Source organism: Lipophrys pholis (genome assembly GCF_963383615.2).
Source record: "Lipophrys pholis genome assembly, chromosome: 4".
NCBI classification, from domain to species: domain Eukaryota; kingdom Metazoa; phylum Chordata; class Actinopteri; order Blenniiformes; family Blenniidae; genus Lipophrys; species Lipophrys pholis.
The window spans coordinates 24,072,030-24,099,682 of record NC_137637.1 but is presented as its reverse complement, the minus strand read 5'-3'; the positions used below and the strand labels follow the sequence as shown (position 1 = coordinate 24,099,682).

Here is a 27,653-nt window from a genome sequence, read left to right as displayed (position 1 = left end):
TCTTTCTGGTCATTGTTTTATTTTATTTTTTTATAAAAAAAATTTACCTTTTGCATACTGAATTCTTGCTGTTTCATGCAAGTGGAAAAATGGCTTGATAAACTTTGTTCGTCATTTGGTATAAAATAAGACAGTTTGTATTCAATGGGTTATCTGAAATGCAACCCCTTGTTTCTGCGTGCATCTCACAAAAGTCAGTAGGCAACATTTGACAAACAATTTAAATTCAATCCTTTAAAAGAGTGAAGGGAGCCGTGAGCCAGGTTTTAGCATGGTTTATGAGTAGTTAAAAACTTTAGTTTGAAACTTAAAACCTCTACTTGTTTTTTTTTTGTTTGTTTTTTTTTCTTCCACACAATAAACATTGTCCAGATTCAAAAATTGTGCCGACACGGCCATGCTTCACCCGGAGTTTCAGCACCAGTGCTTTTGCGGCTTAGCGGTGGCTCGGCAGGCGCAGGAAAATGCTTCGGTCCACTCCTCATCCTGTGTGCAGCGAAGAGTCTCCATTACGCAATTATATCAGCTACAGGCTAAACCAGGGAAAGCTCAGGCTTCATTTCCCAACTAACAGTTGCTGACAAGACAAATTGAAGAGGAAGAGGAGGGGCCACCTTCAAAGCCCCGTCAAAGGCAAAGCTGATTTGAGTATGGTCTGTCAGCCCGTGGAGCCCACAGGCCATGATTTACTGTATGTCTCTGTGGGGGGAAAAGTCTCATTCTGACTTGCTTGTGCTTTTCGATGACTGCCAGCCTGCGGTAATTTAATCAGCCGCTTGAGATCAGGGAATAATTTTAGTTAGTGAGAGTCCACTGATGTGAATAAATATCAGTGATTAAAATACCTCAGACTCTGTCAGCAGTGGGGACAATGTTGGGGATGAAACAATCAGTCAGTTCATTTATGAGTCAATAAAAAGAAAAAAAACAACAACTAAACAGTTATGATAATCAATTGCAAGGAGAGAGACTAAAGATGCTGATGTTGTTAATTGCCAGCTAGATATTGAAATAGAAGAAACTAATAGATGTTGGCCTTGATCTGCTTCCTAATGGTTCACCGTTTATTAATACATCATCAAGGCCGTGGTAGATATTTATACCAGTATCGTGATTACAATGTGATGGATTGTAGTCGGGCTGTTATAAGTAAAATTATAATTAACAATTGAAACTTAATATGTCTACTGAAGCACAAACTCACAATGAACCAACCCGATTAGAAACACTGCAGTCACTGTTTGAAATTTTAGTTTTTGCACAAAGAAAAAAAAAAAAACACAGCTAGCAAATGAATGTGATAATAAGGCCGAGGATTATCTTGAAAGGGATTCTGTTAAATGTCATGCAGTGTTCAAAGTGTGCCGTGCTGTTTTTTTTAACTTAAAAGAATGCAACAAGGCAGAATTGGTCTGTCTTTACTCTCAAAGCAGTATGCACTTCATATGATGGATTTCTGCCTCCAATTTCTTACTGAAACAGAAACAAACTCTGTTAAAATATTTATTTTAGGCAACGTCACCACTGCCCATAATGCAAGTGGTCACGAAGCTTTGTAAACAGGGTTAAACCAATTATGGTTTTGTGGCGTAGACACCAAACACATTTTCTTACAGTTATTTGGCCATGCTTGGTGTCACTGCAGCTAAATAACTGCGCAGCCATTAGGGAATTGAGCATGCTCAGAGTGTGGCTGTTGCAGCAGCTGGCCGCACCAGTCTAATCAGTCTGTTAGTCATTTCCAGGGGCTGCTCACACTTCAGTATGCGACGGGAATAAACCAGTGCTTCCTTCAGATGTAACTGTAAAAAAAAAAAAAAAGTAAATCCCCAGCCATAGCAGCTAAAAAATGATGGCCTCTGAAACCCGGCCAATCCATGAAAACCTTTCATCGGATCCCAGCAGCCCTGAGCCATGCTGACTGGATTGCTGCATCTCCTTTTTAGTGCGGGTTTTATCATTTCGCAGAGAGCAGTATAACCACGGTTGCTGGTTTCTTACTGAGAGATGCTCAAAGTCATCATTAGGACAGTCTGATATTCTCATTACAAGAGCAGACTAAACAAGAATGGATGCCAAGAACAGCTGGAAGGTAGTTTGAAAAAATTGTTTTTTGAAATTGATTCATGTGCAAGTAAATGAATGATCATTTTAAAACAAATACATATTTTTTTTTTACAGCTATAAACCTAAAGCAATGTGCAATTTCCACCTTCCTGTAATTGCCATAACCCACATTATGAAGCTGTACAAATACATTGCTGCAGTATACATTATGCATTCCCGGTGAAGTATTGTTCAGTGTTTATCAGGAGCGCTGCATTGTGCAGCGTAAGATCTGTTCAGGGAAATGGCATTATGTTCTGCATGCAGATTTCTGACCCTAAACTCACAGCTCTGCTGCCAGCATATAAAAAACTAGGTTAAGCATCTTCAAAGGCTTGAGAGGAATAATACACAGTGGGTATGAGGGCTATGGCGATGTGCAGCACCTCAGCATTGGAAGGAACTAACTAATGAGCACTCATGCAGAACAGAGCCTATATTGATCTTTTGCAGCTGAGACATTTGAACAATCCTGAAACACCTAATTTGTTCAACAGCAACACACGCCATCTGCTCGGATTTATATTTTTGCCGCTCTTGACATCAAAATCAATCATGATAGAAATTCAGGATTTGAAAATAAATCCATCTGATATGCCCGGATGCTACCAAGACGGGGTAGGTATGTTCTGTATACATTTAATGATAAGCTGATGTAAAAGTGTCACAGGCCCCTTCCAAATCCTGCCATGGGAAGACTTTTAATCAAGATCCAGGAGAAAGACTACATTAGTGCTGCTTTCAGCAGTCCCACAGAGGGCTGTAAAGACAGCAAGAGAAGGAGAGTTATGTCTGATACAAGCACCCCAGTGTCAACTATTATCCAGCAGCAATCTCAGCATATATCAACTGCAATGAAGTGTTGCTGGCTCGGTATCAAGGGGTGTAGCTCCACAAAACATACCTGACGTTAAATTGCTGGTATGTCTATTTAACACCAGTGGTAACTTTTAAATGTTGGACAAATATTCATACAATCTGATGCATCTTGTTTATTTTATTAATGATTCATTTACTCATGAGCCATCACTTCCCAACCTGCAATGGGGGACCTGTAGCCTGTTGTAACTGAAGGAAAAATGTGTCTTGTGTTGTTATGTTCAAACCTTGAAGGCCACAGAAGGGTCTGTTGTGACATGTTGCTTCGACAGACCTTTGTGGTCTCCCAGGTTTTCAAAGTGTAGGCAGATTTTTCTGTTCCTGCACCTCCCTGTAGTTCTGAGGGTGCACGGAACACACTTTGAAAACCACTAGTTTAAAACAAATCACAACAAAAACGTATGTACGTGTTGCAAGGCTAAGAATCTGAAACTTAAATACTTAATAAGGCACGTAGGGGGGGGGGGGGGGGGGGGGGGGGTTATGAGTGATGCCTTAACAAATCTAAATCATTAAGAAACTGAATTATTGTTTTTTGGGTTTTTTTAAATAAATACATAATAATAAATTCCAAGTGTGCTGAGAAAAAAAAAACATCCATCCCACTCCAATATGGCAACTTGTAGGTGCAGTATGATAAGGTACCTGACAGGCCTGGTAAAGCAGCTGGTGCTCAAACTTTTTGATGCCGAGGATGTTCTGGAACATCTCGTAGAGCTGGTCTTTGCTGAGGATCAACTCAGACGCAGCGCTGGCGGTCATGCGCTGCTGCGCCTTGCGCGGGTCTTCATCACCACGGTAGATGGTGTCAAACTTGGCCATCCAGGAGCTCAGCACCGTCTCCTTGCTCAGGCCGTCGATCTCCGGGAGGCTCCGCACGCGCTTCTCGATGTGCCTCTTGAACACTTCTCTGAAATCGCTGGCTGAGAAACCGCCACTCTGGACCATCTTAGCCACGCGGTCGCTCTTCAGGAACACCTACATTGTGAGAGACCAGTGTTACTCGCTGTAACCATGTAAAACATTGTACTGAAATACATGGCAGAGACGTGAAAAGCTTTGCTGTCACACATTCAATATCTGCCCCCATTCGATGTTAAATGAATTGAAAATGAACAGACACGTATGTGTTGCTGTGACTCAATACAAGCATTCTGCCTCCTGCTGATGACAGACTATCAAGAAGAGAGGCACACAAGACTATCCTGTCACAGTATCGAGTGATGTAACCATCAGAGCGGATTACTTTGTCACTTTGACAGTCACATTTTGTTTTTCGCGTCCATGATGGCTAAAAAGCCAGAAAATACTGTCCTACTTGAAAACTTGCTCAAGAGTTTTTTTTCTCTATGATGAAAAGCTTTGAATTTGTTTTGTACTTTGCCCTGATAAGATGTGTTTTGGCTTGGTACAACACAATAAAGGGCCCAGATTATCATGTGTATTTTTCATTGGATTATAAAGGTTTTCCGGTTTCAGTACAAGGTTACCAGGACCTCAAAATCTGTCTGCTGACACTAATACCGAGGAAGGGTTTAACCAAATCGAGTAACCACTTATGATCATGAATATGAAAAATGCTTAGGATCAACCATCAGAGACAGAGTATTTATTTAATGTACTCTACTACAAGTAAAAGTCATGTTTTTGAAAAATATTGATAAAGTACACAAAATACTCTCAAAGACTAGTCAAAGCATTTGTTACTTTTGGGCCACATATTATGGCATCAGCAATAGCATATATGTGAGTCAATTCGTCTGTATAAAATATCTTTGTACAGAGTTCATTCCTCATTATTTCTATGTGCAGAAACTCTTTTTTGGTTTGTCTGTTTGTTAGTTGTTTTTTCTTTTTAATCAGATCAATTTGAACATTACCTGAAATTGCCGGGGTCCTCGGCTACAATACACGATTTTAAAGCATGGAAACAACTGACATGATGTAACCTGTACTTGAACATAACTGATGAAGAGCAAAGACCCCGAACGACAATCTAATTACAGCAGTGTGGCCATTTGTTCCATCTGTGATGAAGGGGGATCCACGAAACACAACCCTCCGAGTGAAATAGTTCAAACATGTTTTAGAAATGTTAGTATTCAGGTTTTATACAGAGCATATCTGATTTTCAGGAATATCATTTAATATCAATGGTACAAATAAGCTGTCCATGTCGATCTGATCCATATAAAGCAGTACTGTCTATGCATAAAATGCATGTCTGATTGTATTTTAGTCCTGACATTTGTTTTTGGTAGACGCGACACGAGCTCGATGAGGACTGTAAGTCAAACGTCCCCAGCAGTAATCACATGTCATGCTCCTCACTTTGCGAAAAATGTGTTTGCCTAAAAGTTTGTTATGACACTGATGATCGCTGGCTGGGGCAGCCAGGCAGTGCAGTGCATGATTGAGCAGACTCCCATTCGTTCATTTTGAAAGCACATTCTTTGCAGTGTGATTATTATCTCCGCCACCAGCCACATTTTCAATTGTACAGAGTTTGACATCGACATTAAAAAAAAAAAAAAAAAACACAAATAAGTTGGAATTATTTTTTTTTTCACGCTCATGTGTTCACGTAGAGCAGAGGTCGCCCTGTAATTAACTTCCACAAACAGAAAGTCATTATGCATGTGTGTCCATACGGTTGCAATTTCAATCTTCTGTTTGTCATAATAGTTTGTTTTCTTGTCATGAATTTTTGCCTTCAGCATATCCCACGATGCAGTGCGTTATCCGTTTTGTACCGTATGCCTGCTAATAATGACTTTTTCATCTGCAGTTTGAATAGTGTGGTTGGAAAAGATGGCTGTGTCAACCACATGCTCTGACTCATAATCTGTGCAGTGAAAAGCCTCAGCCACCATTTTACCACTCAGCCTTCTGAATTCAGGCATTTTGACATGGAATAGCAAGAGAGGACTGGGTAGTGCATTTTGAACTTTCAGAGTAAAAACTGATTGTAAATTCACGCAGAATCGAAAGGATGTTGTTTCTATCCCACCGCGACAATTATGCACATTTTGCAGTGAGGCTCTCGAATATTTTGCAGCATTTTCAAAGTAAATCAGACATAAGTGCCCATAGCATCTCACAATATCATATCCTTGTGGTTGGAGAAAAAGTGGTTGTGACTATGATTGTGCAGCTATGATTACAGCGTGTGAGTACCTCATAGTAACTCTGCACGGCATTGATGAATGCCTCATCAGCCACAATTTGTGTGTCTCCATTGAGGAAAGCCTGGAAGCGATCCTTGGTCTGCTGAAGCTGCTGCTTGGTTATCTGTGGACAAAAAAAAAAAAAGACAGAGGACATCTGAGCAAAGGAACAGAATGGCAACATTTTACAACATGCACAAAATAGTTTTACATGATAATCATTGCGTCATTTTAAATGGTTTACCCAGGTCAGACACCACATAATCCACAGGGATTTGCCCTAACATCCTATTCGCCTGAAATTTTTTCAAGCTCCCCCGAGGGAAACACTAAGCTCTTCCCGGCCAGCTGGGAAGCACAATGTCTCCCCGAGGTTTACCTTTGCATCCCAATTTAGACAATCATCATCCAACGGCTCAATAATAGCCCTCCATAATCCTCGAGCTGCTCAAGATTTCAGATAGAGTAATTTCCGGAGCCTCATTTTGCCCAATTGTATCCACAAACTCGTTCTTTCCATCACTGCCCAGAGATTGCGACTGGAAGTGGGAGTGGGAATTAAAACAGTTAAACTGAGAGCTTTGCTTTACAGCTGAGCGCCGTCTTCATGCCTGCATTCAAACACTACAATACTGCAGCTGTTGTGTCGAAACTGCGGACAATCAGACGACACATTTTTCCCATCACTCATGAATAAAATCAAAACCTGCATGAAATAACACCCCCACCTCTCCCAGCCCTGAACTTAGAAATCTCGAAAACTCAAAACACATCACACTCGGCTGAAGCAGACATTGTAAACCACGGTCCAGTGAAGCCAAAAGGACAACATCATCAGCAAACAGAGGAGATGTCACTAACATCACTCAACTGGACACTGTCCAGGCCTGGCTGCGTTTTAAGATCCAGACTGAATATTGTCGACAGGTGAGGTCAAGACACATAAAGCCACGGTAAAACACAAGAAAATGAAGAAACGCAATATCACCTTCATCAATGCCAGCAGCTGCTTGCTGGTCTGATTGTTTTCTCCTGCAGCTATGTCTATCGAGAATCTGATGATCTTCTGAATATCTTTCTTGTATCAGGCCACTTTTTGTACTTGTTGAATAACGTCTGTATTTTTCTGGTGGATGTCACGTAGATAGATGCCAAAGCTTGCTTCAAAGTTGAACTAGTGGTGTGTCAAAAAATTTTCAAACCTGCTAAATATCAGAATGTTGGTGTGTTTTGAAGTCGTATCTCAGACATGTGGTGGTAGAATCTTTCATAATTTTGTCATCAGTAACACAGACATTAAAGTTTTGGATAATCTGAGAAAAATAAAAAAAAATTGGGGGTGAGGGGTTGAAATAATGTACTATTTTTAGTAATGTCCTATGTCTGAGCCAGGTGTGTCATGCATTTCAACAGATTTCATAATGAGCCCTGTGACCTGTTTCCAGCCAACATGGATATGAACAAATAAAGAAAACATTGAATTCCTCACAGTAGTACTAAACATTTTTTGGGGGGGGAAATAGCAGAAGATAAATCAATACAAGACCCCATGGTGGTGTTGTGGTTCACACTCTTCTCTCATATTGGGAATATCTGCAGTTTAAGTCTGGGATTGATGACCTTTCAGTGGTTAGTGTGCATGCTCTCCCTGCTCAAGCATTTTCTTTTTCCAGGTACTGTGGTATCCTCCCACAGTTTGAAAACATGTATTTGAGGATTATTGGTGACTCAAAATTTCCCCTAAGCATAAATATAAATGCATGTTTTGGCCCATTTTTCTGTCTTGTCTTGTCAATGACCCTTAGTTGTATTAAGTGGTACAGACGGAGGATGAATGGATAAATGTGAAAAGGTGGATAAATGTGAATGTGAAGTTGTGTCATCACTAAAATGTATTAACAACATATTATTTGTATTGCAAGCTTCATGGAAAGTAAAAAAAAAAAAAAAACATGTGCGCTTTGTGTAACTCAGTCATACTGTTGAAGTTTAATGGTTTCAAATATTGTGATTTGATGAAAAACAGTTAAAAAAGAGGAAAATTGTATATTATTATACTCCTCATCCCTCCACAGTTCTCCAGTAAAATCACTTGCTATTCTGGTTTACCGTTTCCACACGTGTGGTGTTTTCCCCAAAACCTCCCTTGACTAACACAGCATTACTGAATCAGTGACCTGGCAGTCAATAGACTGACAATATCCCTCTGACAACTGGCTTCAATCTAAGAGTTCAAGCTGTTGTATATCTCAAACAAGCACTGGACCTGCAGGCAATGTGTGTGCGTCTGCATGTTTTCAGCAGCACATTGCAAGTGACAGACTCTGGTGTGGGAGTGAGATGGAAAAGTAGCACGTATCATGTGCCTGTGAGGCAATCTCAACACCATCTGTGTGTTCATCGTACTACCCCGATATGCCCCCCCACCCCCCATTATTTTTAGAAAGTGAGGGTCAAGGGACATAATATTTCAAAATGTTGCAGTGGGGAAAGACTTCAGGTATAAACAGATATAAAATTAGACTCAAGGTATGACAAATCATTCCACCCTCACATCAGTCCTCTTTTTGCCTTGCAGTGGAGTGAAACCTATATAGTTGTATGAGAACACAAAGCAGTACACCAACAACATCAGAGATCAATAACGTATCTTGCTTCAAGGTTTCAGGCTTATTTGTGTTTGGACCAATTAACTTAAAAGAAAAGGTTTTCATAGATTGTGAAGTTTAATGAAATGGTAATATTAACACTACCGTGTACTTGAGACCAGTCTATAGAGACACAAGGAAGCTGAAGTTGACATGAGTGCCCATGCAGCTTTCACTTTGTATGGCCTGTGCTTAGAATGTACATTGTCAAGCAGTGAAGGACATATAAAGGTTAGACTATGTTTGAAACATATGAGAATCTCACTCTCATGAGACCAGATTTCTAGATAATACATATGAAAGAAGTGTTGAGCTACATTTCCAAAGCGGGGGAAAAACTACAACATAAGAAGACGGTATGAATAATGTGTAATATGTTGAGGAAAATGCAGTCTGAGATGGTGCTTTTTGGCTGCTGGGCTTTTGAAAAGAAGCGTGAAAACTTATTTGAACCGAGCTGACTGAGAAATTTCAGGGCAAAGTGAGCAGTTGCACCACCAGACCCGAAGTCATCCATATTCAACCCAGCCCCAACACCGACTCTGCTACACAGCCTTAACACACTTTGAAAAGCCTTACAGTGAACACAAACAGCAAAGCAAAGGGGTGTGGCGTAAATCGGATTTTAAACCATTCTGATCATACATTAATGAGCAGCTGTGATTAGAGCTGAAACTATTAGTCAAGCAATCCACCAACAGAAAACTAATCAAGCAGCTATTCCTATAATTGATTAATTGTTCTGTTAATTTTTCAAGATGCAAGATCTTTTCAAGCCTCAGTATTGTGAGGATTGTGTTATTTTCTTTGTCCTTAATAAAGTCAAATTAAATATACTGAGCTTAAGTTGATATTCTTCACTCGCTTTTAACACTAGATTAAAATACCAAGTTTTTATTGCCAAATTAATTCAAAATCAAGAGGGGCCTCAATAAACTTCACATGTTACCGCTGTACATTTACATACAATAGTCTAAGAGCCACTAAGACACGGGGGGGGGGGGGGGGGGTATTTTGGTGGAGACGCTGGCAGAACACATTTGTGTTTCACCTGAAATTTTTCACAATGAAAGGTCAAAGCTAATAATACCTTGGCTTGTGCTGACAGTTTCTCTTGCCTGATCTGACTTTTTGTGACAACACAGCGAGCTGCTAACTGCATGTGTGCGTGAGTTGTTGGCTCGCCGACACTGCAGCACGCAGCAGTAAAGCAGGTGAGTTGTGCCCACTCCTTCACCAAAGCACACTTCAAATACATCAAGTATTTATGATGCCCAGCGTTCATGCTGTTTTACTTCTCTGCTGATTGGAGAATCGTGCTGATTATCGGACCAAGTTGATGGATGAGAGAAAATGCCTCCATTTTCATCAGTAGGCCAGACTCCCAAGACTTACTTTCCTGCTTTACTCACATCGATTCTCTCTCTGTGGCTCTTATCAAGATTGCAGTATTACGCAGTGATTCATTTGCTTGCAATGAAGCAGCGACATTCATCACTTTTCAAAATATCAATGAATAGGACATGCACATATACACTAACTTCATTATGGTTTAAACAGACTGCGGATTCGATTTTTTGGGGATAAATTGAGTAGCTGAAAAAGTACTTGAGTCTGAATAAAAAGTTCAGAGTTGAAAGAAAAAAAGTGTAAAATGTGTCCCTATTTTAAGGTCTTTGAACTGAGAGATAGAATTTGTAAATTTCTATTTAAAATGTATCAGAAGCCTGACAGTTTCAACAGAAGATTTTTTTTCGAAAAATGTGAGTCTTGTCTCCTAAAGCCCATTGAGCCTTTAACAAAGGTTCATGCTATTAAAGCCCTTCAGGCAGATATGTGGTAAAATCTTCCCTTCCTTTAGTGATTCTTCAGTGAACTGAAAATGGATTTTTAGTCTATTCTGATGTCAATGTATGTTTCCACGTTTTCCCAATTTTCAAACAGCAGACAGAGGCGTAGAAATGAAATCATTATTTCCATCAGATCATCAATTATTAAGTAGTACAGTTAGATATGACATAACAGAGAATACTGAATATCTTTAGACAAATTAAAAACAATGTTAACTTAATGTTTTACATTACGGATTTCCTCCAAATGTGGCAAACCTTTACCAAACAGATGAAGAGTGAATGTGTTATTATGTTATGGATTGGTCAAATCTTATTAAACTAAAATTATAATTAAATTGAATTAAAAGGTTATTGTTAAATAAAAGTCTGATTGTAGTTTCCTACAAAATAAAGTAAATATCAATTGGCTGTAAATAATTTCAAATTTTTTTATGAGATGAAGACAAAACACTATAAATGACCATAAATATTGTTGTGCTTGTTTGACCTTACAACACAGTGAATACCATACACTCTAAATAATAATGGTCAGACTCTGCAATTTAAAAAAAAAAAGATTATGTGAAAACAGTGTTGAAAATCAGATAGCAGACTCATCGTATCTGGTCGAAGTTTTGAATGAGCATGACATCAACTTGTGAGCTATATCTTGCAGTGCTGTGATGATTGGAGTAATTGTCTAATTGAATACAGTGTACTGTGTACTGTAGCTGGTGTAGTTCCGGGCAATAAGGCTTTGGCTGTGCTGACTCACATTTGGGCTTCCTTCACTGAGTTATAAAACACTGAAGGATGGTTAAATTGGGCAGTTTTCCAAAATGAAATGGCTGCAAAATAAATGGAAAGTCATCTGTGGCAAGCAGAAGTTAATTTAATGGTAATTGATTTTGTCAACTCATTCAAAAATCTTAAGATAAGCATATGCTGGTAAGGCATTCAAAATATAAATACTTGGACTTGTATCTGCTGAGGGCACACACAAGTTTATGTTTTGCATCTAAACTTCATTAAGACTAATGAAAAGCTAGAAAAAGATACACACTAAACGTTATTAAGCATTGTGACCATGCTCAGAACAAATCAGCTTTAACTCTTCTGTTGTTTTTTTCAGGAAACGTGATATCAGTGGATCGACTCACCAGACAAACACACATTTCATTCATGTTGCAGATGACACCACCAGCCCACATCTGAGTAAACAGCAAACAAAGTGAGGGCACAAGCACTGCCTGACAGCTGCACAAAATCAACCAGCATCAGGCCTCATCAAACACCAAACACCAGCGTTTGACTATGGTCACAAAACTACAATTATACAAGACAGATGTACAAAGCCATTATCCTCAACCAGACATGCTCACATAGATTTGTTCTGAAGTCACACACACACACACGCGCGCAGCATTGTGTGAGCAAATACCACTCCTCTGGGTTAGTAAACAGCCAGGTGTATACTCTGCAGACAAGAGCCTGACACACAGCAAACAGGAATGAAAAAGGGAGCTCCGGCTCTGTGTAACCAGCCTTCACACTGTTGTCATATTCGGGCGCGGTGGCGTGGCACTGCTGATATATACAGGGAGAACACTGTGTTCACAACCAGCCAATCCCCTTCTTGTAACAGTCATTCATTATTACACCACCAACTGACTGGCATCAGCCGTAAAGCTCTGCTGGTTCCTCAGTATGTTCATCCAGTTAGTGAGTGCAGAATAATCCCTTAAGAACACAAAATGGTATGAACATATGAACATCCATTGAACGGGGAAAGAAAAATAATCCACTGAACTGTTTCCCAGAAATGCAGGCCAAATTCATGTAGAGCAAACTATTGCATTTCAGACTTGATACGTATAAAGTAGGGATTTTGAAGTAGAAGTATACTTGGCCAGCTTGTAACAAAAGCCATTTGAGGACTTATATTATAATGTAATTATCTTTACACAGGGCGGTGTAACACCATGTTTTATAGTTTCCAAACGCACTGCATTTACAGTATCAGGGGAACTTTTTTTTTTCTTTACTGTGAGATTAAACCTGCTATGACAGTAATAATATTCAGGCTGAAAGGAGTTTTTTGTTCAATATCACCGTGTGATTTTGACAAGACATTCTACAAATGTGTGACATGACAATCTTGTCTGTCCGTGATTACGCGCTCGAACTGCAGAAGTCTTGGTGACCTCCCTAATGGTTTTTGTTGGAGTGAACGCTCTGTTTTTCTGCTTTCAGCAAAAGCGTTTTGAAATTTTTCGATATCATAATGAACAGTAGTTCTGGTTAAGAGGAGGATGTGTGCTAAATACACATACTGTCAGGAGCATTACATTACAACATTACTTGACAATCACATCAAGTGGCAATCAACTCACATCTTTCCATCCACCGCATGCAGTGAAACTGCACTCTCTACTTTTTCACCCCAGCAGAGCTGGGTGTGGCAAAATAACATCCAGGCTGCTTTCTGCTATAAAACCTTTCACAGTTCATGATGAAAATCACTTCCTCCAGGGTCACAGACTCTAAACGCTAATAAGCACTAACTGCATCACTGACAGCACCACTTCATGATGGAGAGCAAACAAAGTTGATGGTGGGTCCGTATCTCCCAGTATCTCACTGGTGCATTACTCTCATCAAGAGTCTCAAACATAAATCCTTCGCTACCACCCGCCCATCACAAATCACTTACTGTCCTTCTCTGTTCTCTCTCTCTCTCATATTTCAGATTACTCCCATTTGATGTTTGCAATGTGTTTATGCACCTATAGGAAACCGTTGATACGTTGAAAAAAGATCACACCGATTGCATCAGAATAAAAATGTGATGAACTCTATTGTAACTCTAAAAAACACAGGAGGGAAAGCTGTAATAAGGATATTTCACAGGGATCTTTTGGAGGATTATTAATAGAAGAGTCAAGAGATCCGCCTCCGTTCAACGGTCAGTGACTGTGAGGTGGGAGTGGCACACAACGGAGTATTTGGACTTCATTTCTGTAGTGACCTTGAGTAGCGTTGGCTGAGGCTCATCGCTTTCTTTAACCTCTATGGACGATGAGGTAAACTGAAAGGCTCAAGACAGCCGATAATAACAGTTACCAATACAGCTGCAGACGTTTGGATAAAAGCCATCCATTTCCTATTCATCCATCCTCATCTATACTGCTTTATCCTGTGATAGACAGTGAGGCCGCCGGAGCCAAGCTCAGCTAACTATGACACAGGGCAGGACACACCCTGGACAGGTTGCAGGTCCATCGGAGAACAAACACAGAGACAAACAACCACACCCACTCACATCAACACCTCTGGGCTATTTAGGGTCACCAATTAACCTAAGGAAACCTAAACACACATGAGGAGAACATGCAAACTCCACGCAGAAAGGTCTTTGAACCCATAACCTTCTTGCAGCGAGGCGAGAGCGTGAACCACCGCTCCACCATGCTGCCCTCTTGTTTCCAGTACCATTTCAGTAACAAAAGGAATTATTTATATATATATATATATATATATATGCAGTCCCTCCTGGTTATAAGCTTGTTAATGTAGGTAATAAATTCAGGGTAAAAATTGTGATATAAGTTTAATCTGTCATTGCTAATGACTAAGTTGGTGTGTTTATGTTCACAAACGTGGCACCATGATAACAATAGTTAGTGTGTCCGTATGTGTGTATGTGCATATGACCACCATCAAGAAAGAGTCATGTTAGCTTCAAAAAAGGCACTGCTTATCAATAAAGTTAAAAAAAATGTTTTACTTTTGTACTTCAATGCATTCTACAACATGTACTTTAAAACTTTTAACCCGGTAACTAAGTAATCCTATCTAAGTAAAGAATAACAGTACTATTGGCAGCTCAGCTGTGAGGGTAAGATACTCCCCAGCTAAAGAAATATGCACATTTTATAATTTTCTACAAGTGCCGTGGGAACATGTTAACAAATGGTTTGTATTTAAATGAGGTTATCGGGTTTGTTCTTCTCCACGAGTGCATGCTCGGTAATGTTCCCTCTGTCATCAGTGTTAGTGATGAATGATCCTGATTAAAATGCAGTTCCTCCGAAGCAGACTGAGAGCAGACTGGGATTTGATGAGTATCAGATGGGGAGAGGTGTAGTGAACATGACACGCCCAAAGAGGATTCAGAGCAACTGTCCACCTGACTTATAGCCTCATGCCAACTCCAGGCTGGTATTTGTGTGCTTTATGCCTCAGTGAGAGTCATCAGAAAACAGGAAAGAGGTTCAACATACAACTGTAGTAATGGTCGGGCTTTAGCTCCTTGGTCTTTAATGTGAAAAATCAGTGCTGCGTTCTCTCTCAGTCTCTCTGCTGTTTGTGGTTACCCACTCATACCTGAGTAATTTTCCCTTTGAAGCGATATTTCACAGGGTTCAAGGCAACAGTGCTCATTTGCACAAACACATTCTCACGTCCTAAATGACCACCAACAGCCAAGAAGCTTTCATTTCACTTAGAGGCCTCAGCAAAATATGATAAACACACATCATCAAAAGACTCACAGAGGTTTTTCTTGTGTGTAATTGTAACTTTCGGAACTTATAATTACGACTCAGAATCTCATAATTATGAGAAAAATTATGTTGTAATTATGTGAAAAACTCACAATCACAGTCTAGAAGGAAAGTGTGTGATCAGTGTGACAGTTCAAAGTGTGCGACCCGGCTTCTGTTCAACTATTGGATTTCACACAGAAGTATTGATGTGACTGTGGGAAGTTCATGTCATTATCAAAATGTCTACCCTGCATAAACATTTTTGCCAGCTGTTATTCAAGCATGCTGCAGTTGTTCAAGCAGTCTCACAATCTCAGAGCCTCCTGAATATTTCAGAGTTTGGCATACATTATGGATGCATAATATATGCTTCAATTGTTGCAGAATTCATGTCAACAATGGACAGAAAATAAATCTGCACCCTGGCTGTTCACAACACAAATCCAAAGGAGCAGTTCACATTTAAAGGTGACATTTTAATGAATTTGCTGATTAATCTATTAGAAAATCAACTTGGGACTACTTTAATGTGTTTTCAAAGCAAAATGCTTAAAAAAAAGACTTGGGTGATTAGAAAAAATAATAATCAATGCATCTATTGTATTAATTTATCAAGCTTTGTCAAGGCTTCACCTCCAGTGCTTTAGCAGTTCACTCATAGGATTGTGTATATTTGAGTCTAGGTTGGGTTTGGAGGGCTTTTGTGTGTGGAGTTTGCATCTTCTGTGCGTGCATAGATTTGAGTAGCTCAGTTTCCTCCACGCAGTCTGAAAACATGCATTTGAGGCTACCTGGAGACTTGGCTGTACGTGTGAATGTGAATGTGTGTGACTGCCTGTGGGGTTTTGGTCCCCGTGATGAACTGGTGATCTGTGCTGGTGTACTCTGCCTTTCCCCACAGTCAGATGGGATCAGCTCAAGCAGCTTATCACCCTTGGTAGAATAAAGCGGCGCAATAGATAGCCAGAAGGATGGAAATTGAGGAGAAATTATGACAATAATTACAACATAAACAATAGCAGTGATGTTGATTTGTTATATGTATGTGGTATTTTTTTTTTAAAGGCTAGTGTCCTATTGTCCAGTTTCATCAAACCAAGTCTTCATTTCGCTCTTCATACTTCAAATGTGTAGAATTGTGAGTATGGATTTTATCCTATGTAGCAGCAAAACAAAATAAATCCTGCCCACACTGCAGATTAATCTTCCTCAATCCTCGAATGCAGAGCGCAACACAGCTACACAAATCTAGTACATGTCCGGATTGTGTGTCCTTCAGATAACAGCAATATATCTCTGATGTACCAGAAGGATTAAGGTTTAAATGTGGGATAGTTTATAATTGTCGACATGCGTTAGTAACAATATTTTGGATGAAAGACGATATTAAGACAATAAACACTTCAAATTATAAATACAGAGAGTGAAGAGGTCAAATCTGTAGCCCACCAGTGTGAAATATCCCTCCACCCAATAAATGCTTTACAATCACGATCGGGCATTTGCAATTCTGTTGCTAATTCTGTTGTTCTGTGAGTATCAGCCACGACGATTGGATTATTATCTGAAAGACAAGTCAATTCTATCTGGTCTGCAGGTGCCGACTTCAAAGCAGTCAGTCCTTCAGGAAAAGACGTTGTTAATATTCTGATGACTTTAGAAGACCTTCAGTTTCCCTCCTGACAGAGGAGATGTTTAATTTGCGGAGCTGCGATACGTTACACGTGGCTGCACAGACCATGGATGAGGGGGTAGTTCGCCTGCTGTTCTTCAGCTGTCGCCCCTTCTGAATCCACTTTTAGTATGCGTGCCATCAATGAACAGTTTCAATCTCAACACTTGTGTTGCTTGAATGTGAGGGGGAAAAAAATCTTTTCCTTCTTAAATGATGAAAATAATTTTTTATTTTTTTTCCCTCTACATTAGCCTTCATACTCTGATCGTGTTTTGTTGCTAAAGCTTTGACACTGACTGTGGTGCGTCTTTCTTTCTTGAACGATGTCTTTTTTTCCGGCAGAACACCATTTAGAGATCTTACGTAATGATGCAAATGACTTCAGTGTCACACTTGAGCTTTCCATTTACTGTCGCTGTCTTTTGCCCACATGACTGTGTGGTTCATGAACATAATGAGCCTCAACAGTTCACCTTGATTTATCGCAAGCTACGTGTTCGCCATTCAAATAGCTCATCTCATCTCATCTTTAAGAAAGACTTTTAGATTCTTTTTCAGAGAAATAGGAAAAATAGGAATAATACACACTCTCGAAAGAAAAAAATAAATAGGAGGTCCACAATATGAGTAATGGTAGAGCCACATTAATTAAAATGTGTTCTGCAGAAACAGTACATTTTCCAAATGCTTTTTTTACATTTCTAGTGATCTATGTGTCACTTGTGTTATCTGTCCTCAATCACTTGAATCACAAACTGCTATTAGGTACATCCTCTGAACACCTGTATTAAATCATCAGCAAAGAATAAAAGTCTGATCTTTACTGTGTCACAATAATTACTATCCAAATATACCGCTGATCTCTACAAAGGGGTCCTTTTTTTCACATTTTGTCTAACATAATGCACCAGCTGTCCACATTTAAATTCATCCATGAGCGACATTTTTTCCACCAATGTTTTTTTTTTTTTTTTTTCATTTTATCTTCAAGCAGCTGATTAGAGGTGACAGAAAACCGACACCGCCATCATCAAATAAAACTGAGCATAAGGACAGCTCTCATCCAGATACAGTAAACTGTCAAGAACATGATTTCAAATCTATGATGTAGTTCAAGATTTAAAAAAAAAAAAAAAGGCTAAAGAAACAAAGCTTCAAGAAAAGAAAATAATTCACAATGAGACACCCTAAATCCTTTGCCAGCAGCACTAAATGCCAAAGTAGCAAACTTCTTCCAAGTATCACCAATTTGCATTTTAGACTGTTTCAAATTCCCATCACAAACCCTGCTGCACTATTCACAGCCTCTCTCCCTCAAACCATCCACAGCATAGAGTGTAGTAAAATGCTGAGCCAAGAAGAACTCCATAAAGTAAACCTGCTGGCAGATGAGCTAATTGAATCAGATCATCCTTAGGGATCACACTTTTTGGATTGTTTTGTTTTTTTTAAAGTGCTTTTTCTCAGGTTTGAAAAGACCGGTCGTTGTGTACAAAAGGCATGTACAGAAACACTGTGTTTTGTTGTCTTTGATTCTTTTTTATATCAGATTGGCATTTACATTAGCAAACAAGAGAGAGTCATCCACATACATGATGGTGACTTTGTGGGGCAGCGCTGAAGCAAAGTGCTGCTTTGATCTGCAAACAAGTTGACACGCTCTTAATGACAACGTGCCAATGTTTGACAAGCATTCCAAGTCGAACATATTTGCATATTTCATACTGTTTGCTCTATTCTTGTGCTTTGACAGATTTCAATGACAATTAAATATTGGGGGCGGCATGGCTCGGTTAGTAGAGCGGTCGCGTCTCCCAATCGGGAGTTTGAATCCCATCACCACCTGCCCGCATGCCGAAGTGCCCTTGGGCAAGACACTGAACCCCAAACCGCTCCCTTTGGAGTGACAGCGCCTTGTATGGCCGCAGTCATGAATGCTCACGCAGCTGTTAGGTACTATATAAGTGAAATCCATTTACCAAATATTTGACGTGATTTGTGGGCCAAAGTGTCCGACAAGCAAAGCTTGTAACAGAGCGACCAGCCAAGTCAAGACAATAAACAAAAATATGAGAATGACGACTAAAATACATTTTTCTTGAGAAAACACACAGGGACAACCAAAAAACACTTTCCATCATCGTTTTACTATCTCTCGCTATTTCTCCGTCAAAGTACTTCCTGTTATATATGTCAAATATCGAGGTGCATCAGAATAACTGCCGTCTTTCAATGTGCTTAATAGATTACTTGCTTTATGTTCTCAATTGGAGGAGAATCAGTGTCAGTGTCTCCCATGATGATTCGCCGAGCTTACAAACAAGTGTGTCACCAGCCAGTCCTGTGCATTCACTGGAGGAGCTGTTGACTAGCAGCAGCCTTCATCCAGCTGCTGCTGAAGACATCTTTTAGACTGAACAAAAAGTTGTTTCCTCCACTCCTCAAAGGGGAGCGGCTGTCTGTTACCGCCCTGCTGGTTTATCCTTTCACAAGGTTGTAACAAAGCATTTGAAGCAGCAGCAGCAGCAGAGCTCACATAGACTGCAGCCTGGTCTGTTTCTGTGTGATAGCCCATCACTGCTGTTTGTGTGCCAGAGCTTCTAATAACGGATTATCGTGGAGCTGTTCCACATGTTTTGCTGAGGCCTTTAAGTCTTTTCATCACAAAAATTGCTTCATCATATTTCTGTGACTATAGCCTATAATATCCAAAACTATAATAGGCTACATTAGATTGGACATTCAGTACTGCTGAATAATTCATTATTTATGGACATTTGAGGAGCCCACATTGTTGTCGGGTTTTGGTATAAGAGGAATTGACCTTATGAGACTACATTTGTGTAGTTAGTTTATCATCTTCACTTGAGTAAATGAATGACTCTTCATAACCACATGGGACAGAAAAAGACCTCAATAACGTTGAAATGGTGACCAGTGTACAATGCAATGACATTACAATGTTAAAGGACTCCAAAATTTCATCAGTATGATTTTAGGGCTACATGTAGTACAATGATTGTGTATCATAAAAAAGTTGAATTCAGTTAATGTAATTTACTGTGTTTAAAAAAAAACAACAACAACAACAAAAATGGTACATATCATTTAAGATTAAGCCATTGGTTGTAGGATTAGAAACAAATCTGGCTGTTGGAATGCAGGCAAACTTTGGTTTCTTGGTTAAGCAGAATTGTTAGTCCAGAGGTTTCACTCACCCACAGCTAATTGTGGCATGAGTTCTGAAAGTGCATTACTAAGCAGACATTAAACTATCAGTAACCCACACTCGACAGGACTACAAACAAACAAATTGATGGAAACACTGTGGTTTGTGCCTCCCACATGCATTTGTGCATGAGTCAGCAGAAAATTCAGACCATATGGCCTAAACCGTGTCCAAAGGAAGACAGGTCGGCCGCATGCTAAAATAGCTATACAAATGGGATTTCCATGGTATTGTTTACATGCACTTCAAATGGGTGAGTGACATGTGATTAGCCTGTAATTAACTGTGCTGAATGATTCTTCATTAAGTCCACTGAGCACACCAAACACAACTTAGGCCCTGTTAGGGAAAGTATGATTACCTGCTGTAAAACGAAATCATCCATGTTCTTTTCTGGCTTTGTGTGTATAAAAATAGCCCAATATGTAACATGCTGGACATTAAGGTCAGATTTTAACTTGGACAATAAACAGTCAGTGGCCTACTTCTGGTGTGACAATAAGAAACACAGAACAAGGACACAAAGCCAGCTAATAATCTGTGAAAACAATCAATTGTTCCTGTAGTAAAGTAGGGCCCGAGCATGGTGACTTTGACACTAAGGACGCCATGACCCAAAACTGGCTTTACCATCAAGGGAGCAACATAGCAGCAGTGTAACAAGGGGATGTGAGCCTTTTCTTTTCCAGTAACTCTCATAAAGCTCTGACTCTTAACCTTGTGTATAATACTGGATAAATGCATTAATTGTGTGGATGTAGGAAATTGTTTTCTGATCCAATTAATTTACTTCAGCCCATGGAGGAAAGCCAAGCTCATCTGCAGAGGAGAGAGGCTATTAACCCACCCTCCTCAAGTGGCTTGTGCCTAAAAGTCACCTTGGGAGGCCAAATTGACGGGATAAATGATGACGCAAACGGCTTGATATTCAGGATATGCTGAAAAGGCAGGATGCAAAGCTGCAGAGAGCAAACATTTAGGCCAGCGACGACATGGACACCCGTCCTGTTGTAAATCGCCATCCACTACCTCCTGAATGCCCTTTCAATTGATGTGTTTGCTGGGCTGTAGGGCTGCTCTCACTCATGAGCTTGTGTATTGGAGCAGCATGGACTGCACTCAGTCTGCAGCTCTGCAGCACTGTGAGAGCTCATACTATCCGGAGCTGTGCTCCTGTCATGCTCCGAGGATTTCTACATTTTGCGTCAAATAACAAACCGTGGCGTGCACTATTGAGTCTGATAGGCCCAGTGGCCAAAACCCCTCTCCGTGCTCGAGCTTATGTAGGTCATCAATGACAACATCTGCGATGTGATAGCAGGCATTTCGTCATCATGTGGTTATTAATTATGCCTTTGCACCGAGGGGCCCTTACCTTCTGCTGTCGCCTTGCCATGTCCGTGGGCTGCTTTGCGTTGAACGGGTAAGCGACGCATCGCATCACAAACACATAGAGCTGCAGCTTCTTCTTGCGGTCCTCCTCCTCCCGGTGCAGCTTCTCCAGGTCCTCCTTCTCCTCGCTGGCGGCGGACGGGCTCGGGCTGGTCGGACGGGCGCTGCTGCGGCTGCTGCTGCTGGGAGCGAGTCCGCCTGAGCTCTCGCTGGTCCTGCTGGGAGAGATGCGGGATCCGGCCTGGGGTGCCATCGCCTCTTTGCTCTCCTCCTCCACTATCCCATCAGATTCCTCCTCGCTGGACGACGGATCCAACATCTTCTCCTGGAAGCGACGCGCCCCTGCAGATGCACTGACCTTTTTGGCGTCTTTCTTTTTTTTTTCTTTCTTTCTTTCTTTCTTTTTTTTTTTTTTTAAGTCTGCAGATGATAAATTGTGCAACAGTGGATATCTAGTAGAATATGCCCGAAGTCGAAACAGGGATGGGCCCTGGTTGCACTCGCTTGCTGAGGGATGTCAGCAGTATGAGTGGTGCTGGAAAAGGTTCAGTCTGCTTCACACGGAGCATCTCTCCGCCTGCGCCGAGCGCTCGTCGCTGCTTACGTATTTTCTCTCTTTTATTGGCCAGTCACCGCTGCGGATGTGAGAGGGGGGAGGTGAGAATGGAGCGGAGGGGAGGGGCAGGGCAGGCGAGTGTAGTGTACAGATGAGGGGGACCAGAGCGGGTCCTCTTCTATTTTTTTTTATCTATTTTTTTTTATTTTTTTGGTGAACGCGGGAGATGGCCTCTCCCTTCCTGCCAGGCGGAGGCTGAGGCGACGGGAGCTGTCCGTGGTCCTGAACGCACCACAGGCGCAGAGAGTGACGGGATGCGCGGCTTCTCTCCTTTCTTTCTTATTGTAGCTCCTCATAACGTCCTGCAGTGCTGGTACACCTAAGATGGCTGCCACAGGGTTTCTCTGAGACTGTCACTGACTGAAATGGGGAGCATTATTCGGCTTTGTGGGGCTGCACAACAGTAGGTGTCAGATTTTCAGAATGGCTGCGAGTGCCATGTGCAGCGGGCTGAAGGGTGAAGTGACCTTAGTGACTGGACTGCGTTCTCTTTCCCTCTCACCCGATTCCTGAGCAAAAATATAATTATTTCTGCACGCGTGGAAATTGTTTTATCATTAAAAAAAAAATGGCACCATGTCTTTGCATCTTCTGAACTGCAACCTAGATGTATTTTGAAGCTGCACATAATGCTACGATATCCATCTCAAACCTAAATGTACAAAGTGATGTGCAGATCATTATCTGAGAAGCTTTTTTAAGATAAAAACTGCCGATTGATTGAGATACAGCAAAATATAATGTTTTATCCTGTGCATCAGCAGGCAGTGTTTTGCTGTACTACTAAGTCATAAAATAACCACGTGACCATGCAGCCCATTCAAGATGGTACCTTACAATAAATCACACTCAATGTTACAAGCACAAGCAGACCACTTTCACATCACAGCATTTTAACATACAAATTCTGGGTGGAGGAAAACCGTTTCTCACATCTCCATTATAATTGTTCGTTTTACCACGAAGATGCACCGAGATGAAGATCCTTTTGCAACCTGTCAAAAGTAGCCAGTGCAGTATAATTACAAGACAAAGTGTAATCCAACAAAACATGGAAACAAGTAGCATAAGCCAGTGGATTTTTGACAATCCGTTTCATTTTGCTTGTGTCACCCTCTATCTGTACTTGGGTCTGTATCCCTCCTCACAATTGACAATCTGTGTGTCTGTGTGTTGCTTGCTGCTCTCCGTCTCTGTCCTATCCTTTTCTCTCTATCCCCTAACCCCAACCAGATCAGCAGAAAGTCACCACCTCTGAGCATGGTTCTGCACTGGTTTCTTCCTCTTACGAAAGAGCTTTTCCTTTTCATCATCGTCGATGGCTGCTTATGTGGAATTGTTGAGTTTTCCTCTGTGAAAGTGCTTTGAGATGGGTTGTAGTTGATGAAAAAAAATGAACTGAAGTAACACAATGAACTGAAACACAGTATATGGATGGCCCCGGTCTCCATTTTAGACGTCTCCCTGCTTCATCACTGAGCCAAATGTTTATGTCATCACAAGAAAGGAGCCTTCCATTGCAAATAGATGTGTTACAGCAAGAAGAAACCTAAAATATGCTGGACATATGCTCTCCAGCATAATGAATAGATAAACATTTCAAACCTCAGCAGATTACTGATGATAACTTTGAATGTATTGACAGATGTGTTTTCAGGGTGTAGTCTCCTTGCAAATGATTTCTGGAGTAGGAAATGGCACATTTTCCCTTAAATCTGTCCACATTTGAAAGGACATTGAGAAACACACAATTGGTAGAAGGAAGTTGATAGTTTACAGATTTGAAATAGATAAAAACAACATTACTTGAAAGTGTATCTTATAATCAACCGCAATATTAAAATGGACATTTTAAATTAGATGATTCTATTATCAGCACAAGCTTCTTTCATGTTGCAAAGTCACTGAAATAAAGCAATATGTCTAAAACTGTTGTTTTGAGAGCTGTGGAACTGTGGAAGCTCGAGGCGCATGTGGACATACAGTATTAGATTGATCCTCCCAGGAATAGTGAATAGTATTACCATTGAATAGAGAATGAAAAAGCAAATCACAAAATAAACCCTTTGTATCAAATCAAATGCATTCAGAAGAATAATAACTAAAGATAACCAAAGATTGCATACAAACAGAGCCATCCTATATAAAATCCCACACATCCATCACTAATGCCAGATTAATAATTTCGCTGAGATTTTGTATTTCAGAGGTTCTGGTGAATATAGCTGAGGGTTCAGCATAAACACTGAAAACCTCAAGCCAAAATGAATATTTTATAGAAAAGGTATGATAATGTATTGTCAGTTAGTCAAAGTAATTAAAAGCTATATTGTCTATAACTTATATGCAATTCTGATTTGTTTTTCCTTTGTACTGCACTGTCATCTTATTTTTTGGTTACTCTCTCCTTATTGTATATGAACCTTTTCAGAAATTTGAATTACACCAATATTTATACATTTCTCACTCTATGAAAACTCTATTTTTACAAAACCACAGCAACACATGATGTTGTTAAGTCATCTGACAGCACCAACACTCCCAGTTTCAATCTGGCTGAGGGATGTTCTGTGTGCAGTTTGCATATTCTGCTTATGTGTGAGTTTTCTTCCATTTTTCTCTCACAGTTAAAACATTTATTTGTGGCTAAATTGCCTGCAGGTGTGAATGTGAGTGCATCTGGTTGTCTTTCACTCTGTGTACACTCTGTGATGCACTGGTGACCTGTCCATGGTGCATCCGGCCTTCGCCCATTGCCAGCTGGGATCAGCTCCGGTCCTCAGTGACACGGAATTAAATAAAGCTGTAGAGAAAATAAATGAATGGATATTTGTTACAGCAGATCAGGCCCACAACTGTACTAAATCTATGACCTTGTTTTGTTGCCTACCAAACATGCATATACAATCTAAATCACAAACTATTTTCTTAAGTTTTCCTATGTGACAAGTCAGATCATTTGAGTAGCATTTTGAAAGTACATTTACCCTCTTGAATTGCTTGCTATTCCCTGCTTGAGTTAATTCAGTTTTATTTATATAGCACCACATACAACATAGTGATCAATCTCAAGACACCTTGACAGATAAAAAATATATTTGACAGTGGAAAGGGACAAACTCCCTTTAAACAGGAAAAAACCTGCAGAACCAGGCTCAGTGGTGTTGTTCCAGTTGTGGATTAAAAGAGAGAAAAGGATAGGACACAAACAAAAAGCAACAAGCAACAAAGAGATTGTCATAACAAAGTTGGTTCTGGGTTGTGAGGAGGGATTCAAACTCGGTGATGGTTGGAGGTAACAGGTAAAAAGCAACAAAATGCAGTTATAGATGCGGTCAGCAAACCCTACGAGGGTTCCGCTGCTCTCGGCTGTGGAGCAGTGTGTGGCTCTCCACCCTCTCTGTAGGGGCTTCACTTTGACAAAACTACATTTCATTGTTCTCTTGTTAGTTTTGTGAATTGCCCTGTTTTTATGCCTTGTATTCCCTCATGTTCCTGCCTTTGTTCAGGGTCTGTTAGTTTGCTTCTCCTCTGTGTGTGCATGTGTGCGTGTGTGCGTATGTGCGCGCGTGTGTGTGTGTGTGTGTGTCCAGTTTGATCTGGATTTGGTTATGAACTTTGCTTTTCTTCCCTGATGTAAAGAAGCTCTATTTTGGGGGGGGGGGGGGGGGGGGGGGGGGGGATTCTCTCTTTAATTAAAGATCTCTTGTTTTGAACTTTGAATCTGCTCATCCAATCACACACCAACAACAATACAGTCCTATCAGCTGTGTTTTTCTATATAATTCAATTGCTTATTTTATAATATTTCTATGTTCTTTTAATTTTATAGTTGTACTTATTCCAGTTACCTTTATATTTAAACAAGGTCTGATTTCATTTTCGCTTGATTGAAAATAGTTTTAAAAACACAGTAATGTCCGTCGTCAGGGAGAGGAAAAGTGCTCACAGTTTCCCTGAAAGACGTTCCCAATGTCCATACTGTATAAGCCATAATTCAAAAAGTACTGGCTCACATGTTAGTCTGTGTTCTTCGCTGAAAAGCCAGAATCCTGATGAGTCAGGACTGCCAGATCTTGTCTTTTCCTTCTAATTCACATGTGATTTAAAGCGTGGTGAAGAGATGTCTTCGTTTAGTCCAGCTTTGAAAAGTAACAGTAACAAACCCATCAAACTGTCACTATCTCACCATGTGAGCCCTGGAAACTGCTACTCACTATTGGTAAATCCACTGATGTAGAGCAGTCAAAGAAATGGACACATTGTAGATAATCCTTGCCCCAATCCTGCACTGACTGCATTACACTTAAAACGACGAGGCGCTGTGAATACCTACGCTGCAGGAGATGATTTGTTGCTAATTATACAGTAACTCCCCACTGATGAGACTGTTTCTGGGCTGTGGGCTTGATGTGCTTATCTTACCTGCTGATCCCTCCTTCTAGGAGCACTTCCCATAGCTTCAAACTTGGTAATACTACTTATCTGCAAAGACTTCTGATCTTTTTTCAGTTTTGACTTTTATTTTTTTAAATGAAATGTCTTTATGGCACAGAGTTTCAGAGTCTCTTAAATCTCTTTCAGAAACCCTTTGTATTTTTAAAGGAACATGTTTTTCACACTATACCGTGACCACAGGATCACTACACCAGGATTATTAAATTCTTGATTTTCCAGAGCCAATATTACCACTTGCTGTTTATTACCATGTTGAGAGTACTGTGTTTGGATTGGAGTAGATGCTGCTCCAAAACCTCAACGTAGTTGTTAGTATGTACGGTACCTCTACACATGTAAGACGTACAAACGCCTCAGGCACTAATGCTATCAGAAATGGTGGCATTTGAACTGTGAGCTGAAAACAAGTGATGACATATGAATCTAAATGAAAATGTTGAGTTCTCTCAATTGATGACTTTAAAGACCAGGAATGTCTCATCATCCACACCGTCGGTTTATGATGTTGACCAACTTTCTCTCAAGAAATGTATAGAATGTAATGTTAGCAACACTCTAAAGATCTCAGTGATTACGAAAACGTGTTGGTTTGGGTAAAATCTTATATTTCCCAACCAAAAAACTTTACCATTTGTCCCCCTTGGTTTGTGTTCGCTGTCCCCCACCTACTCTCACGAATACTTGACCCTCCCCGGCAGCATTGATACAGTGAGTTCAGCATGCAGAGAGGACGAGCACTTCACCTCTGAGATTAAATTGAATCTGACAGCTAGACTGACGAGATGCTTCCCCAGATGTTTTAATATGCATCTGACCGGGCGACTCCCTGCAAGTAACCATGCTTTCAAGGACTCCTCATCATAAACGTTACTCCACCGCGGTCTCACTTGGCCTTTAACCGCCCTGTCCTCTGCAGGTTTGTCTCACTCAAGCTGCCCCAATCTAGGATTTGTGTTGTTACCCTGCATCATCATGCCTTTCATTTCCTAAAGAAGTCACTTTTGTTTTTTGTTTTCTCAGGTTTCATTGTTGACCAACACGGTGCATTTACTTTTCTTTTTTTTTGTTACAACACAGATCCTTCAGAAAGATTGAGGACTAACC

The 27,653-nt window shown here is 40.4% G+C and overlaps 1 protein-coding gene across 5 annotated transcripts in view; it reads right to left on the bottom strand.

The window, feature by feature from the left end:
- Positions 1-22,059, bottom strand: part of cadpsb (Ca2+-dependent activator protein for secretion b) — a 68,805-nt gene extending 46,746 nt beyond the window's left edge. For all 5 annotated transcript variants that reach the window (XM_080462095.1, XM_080462099.1, XM_080462096.1 and 2 more), the window contains exons 1-3: positions 21,459-22,059; positions 6,163-6,276; positions 3,631-3,963 (exon numbers count right to left, since the gene is read on the bottom strand). In XM_080462095.1, coding sequence (XP_080318221.1) covers positions 3,631-3,963; positions 6,163-6,276; positions 21,459-21,794 — 783 coding nt within the window. In that variant the 5' untranslated portion in view covers positions 21,795-22,059. The remainder of the gene's footprint in view (positions 1-3,630; positions 3,964-6,162; positions 6,277-21,458) is intronic.
- Positions 22,060-27,653: the final 5,594 nt, after the last annotated feature.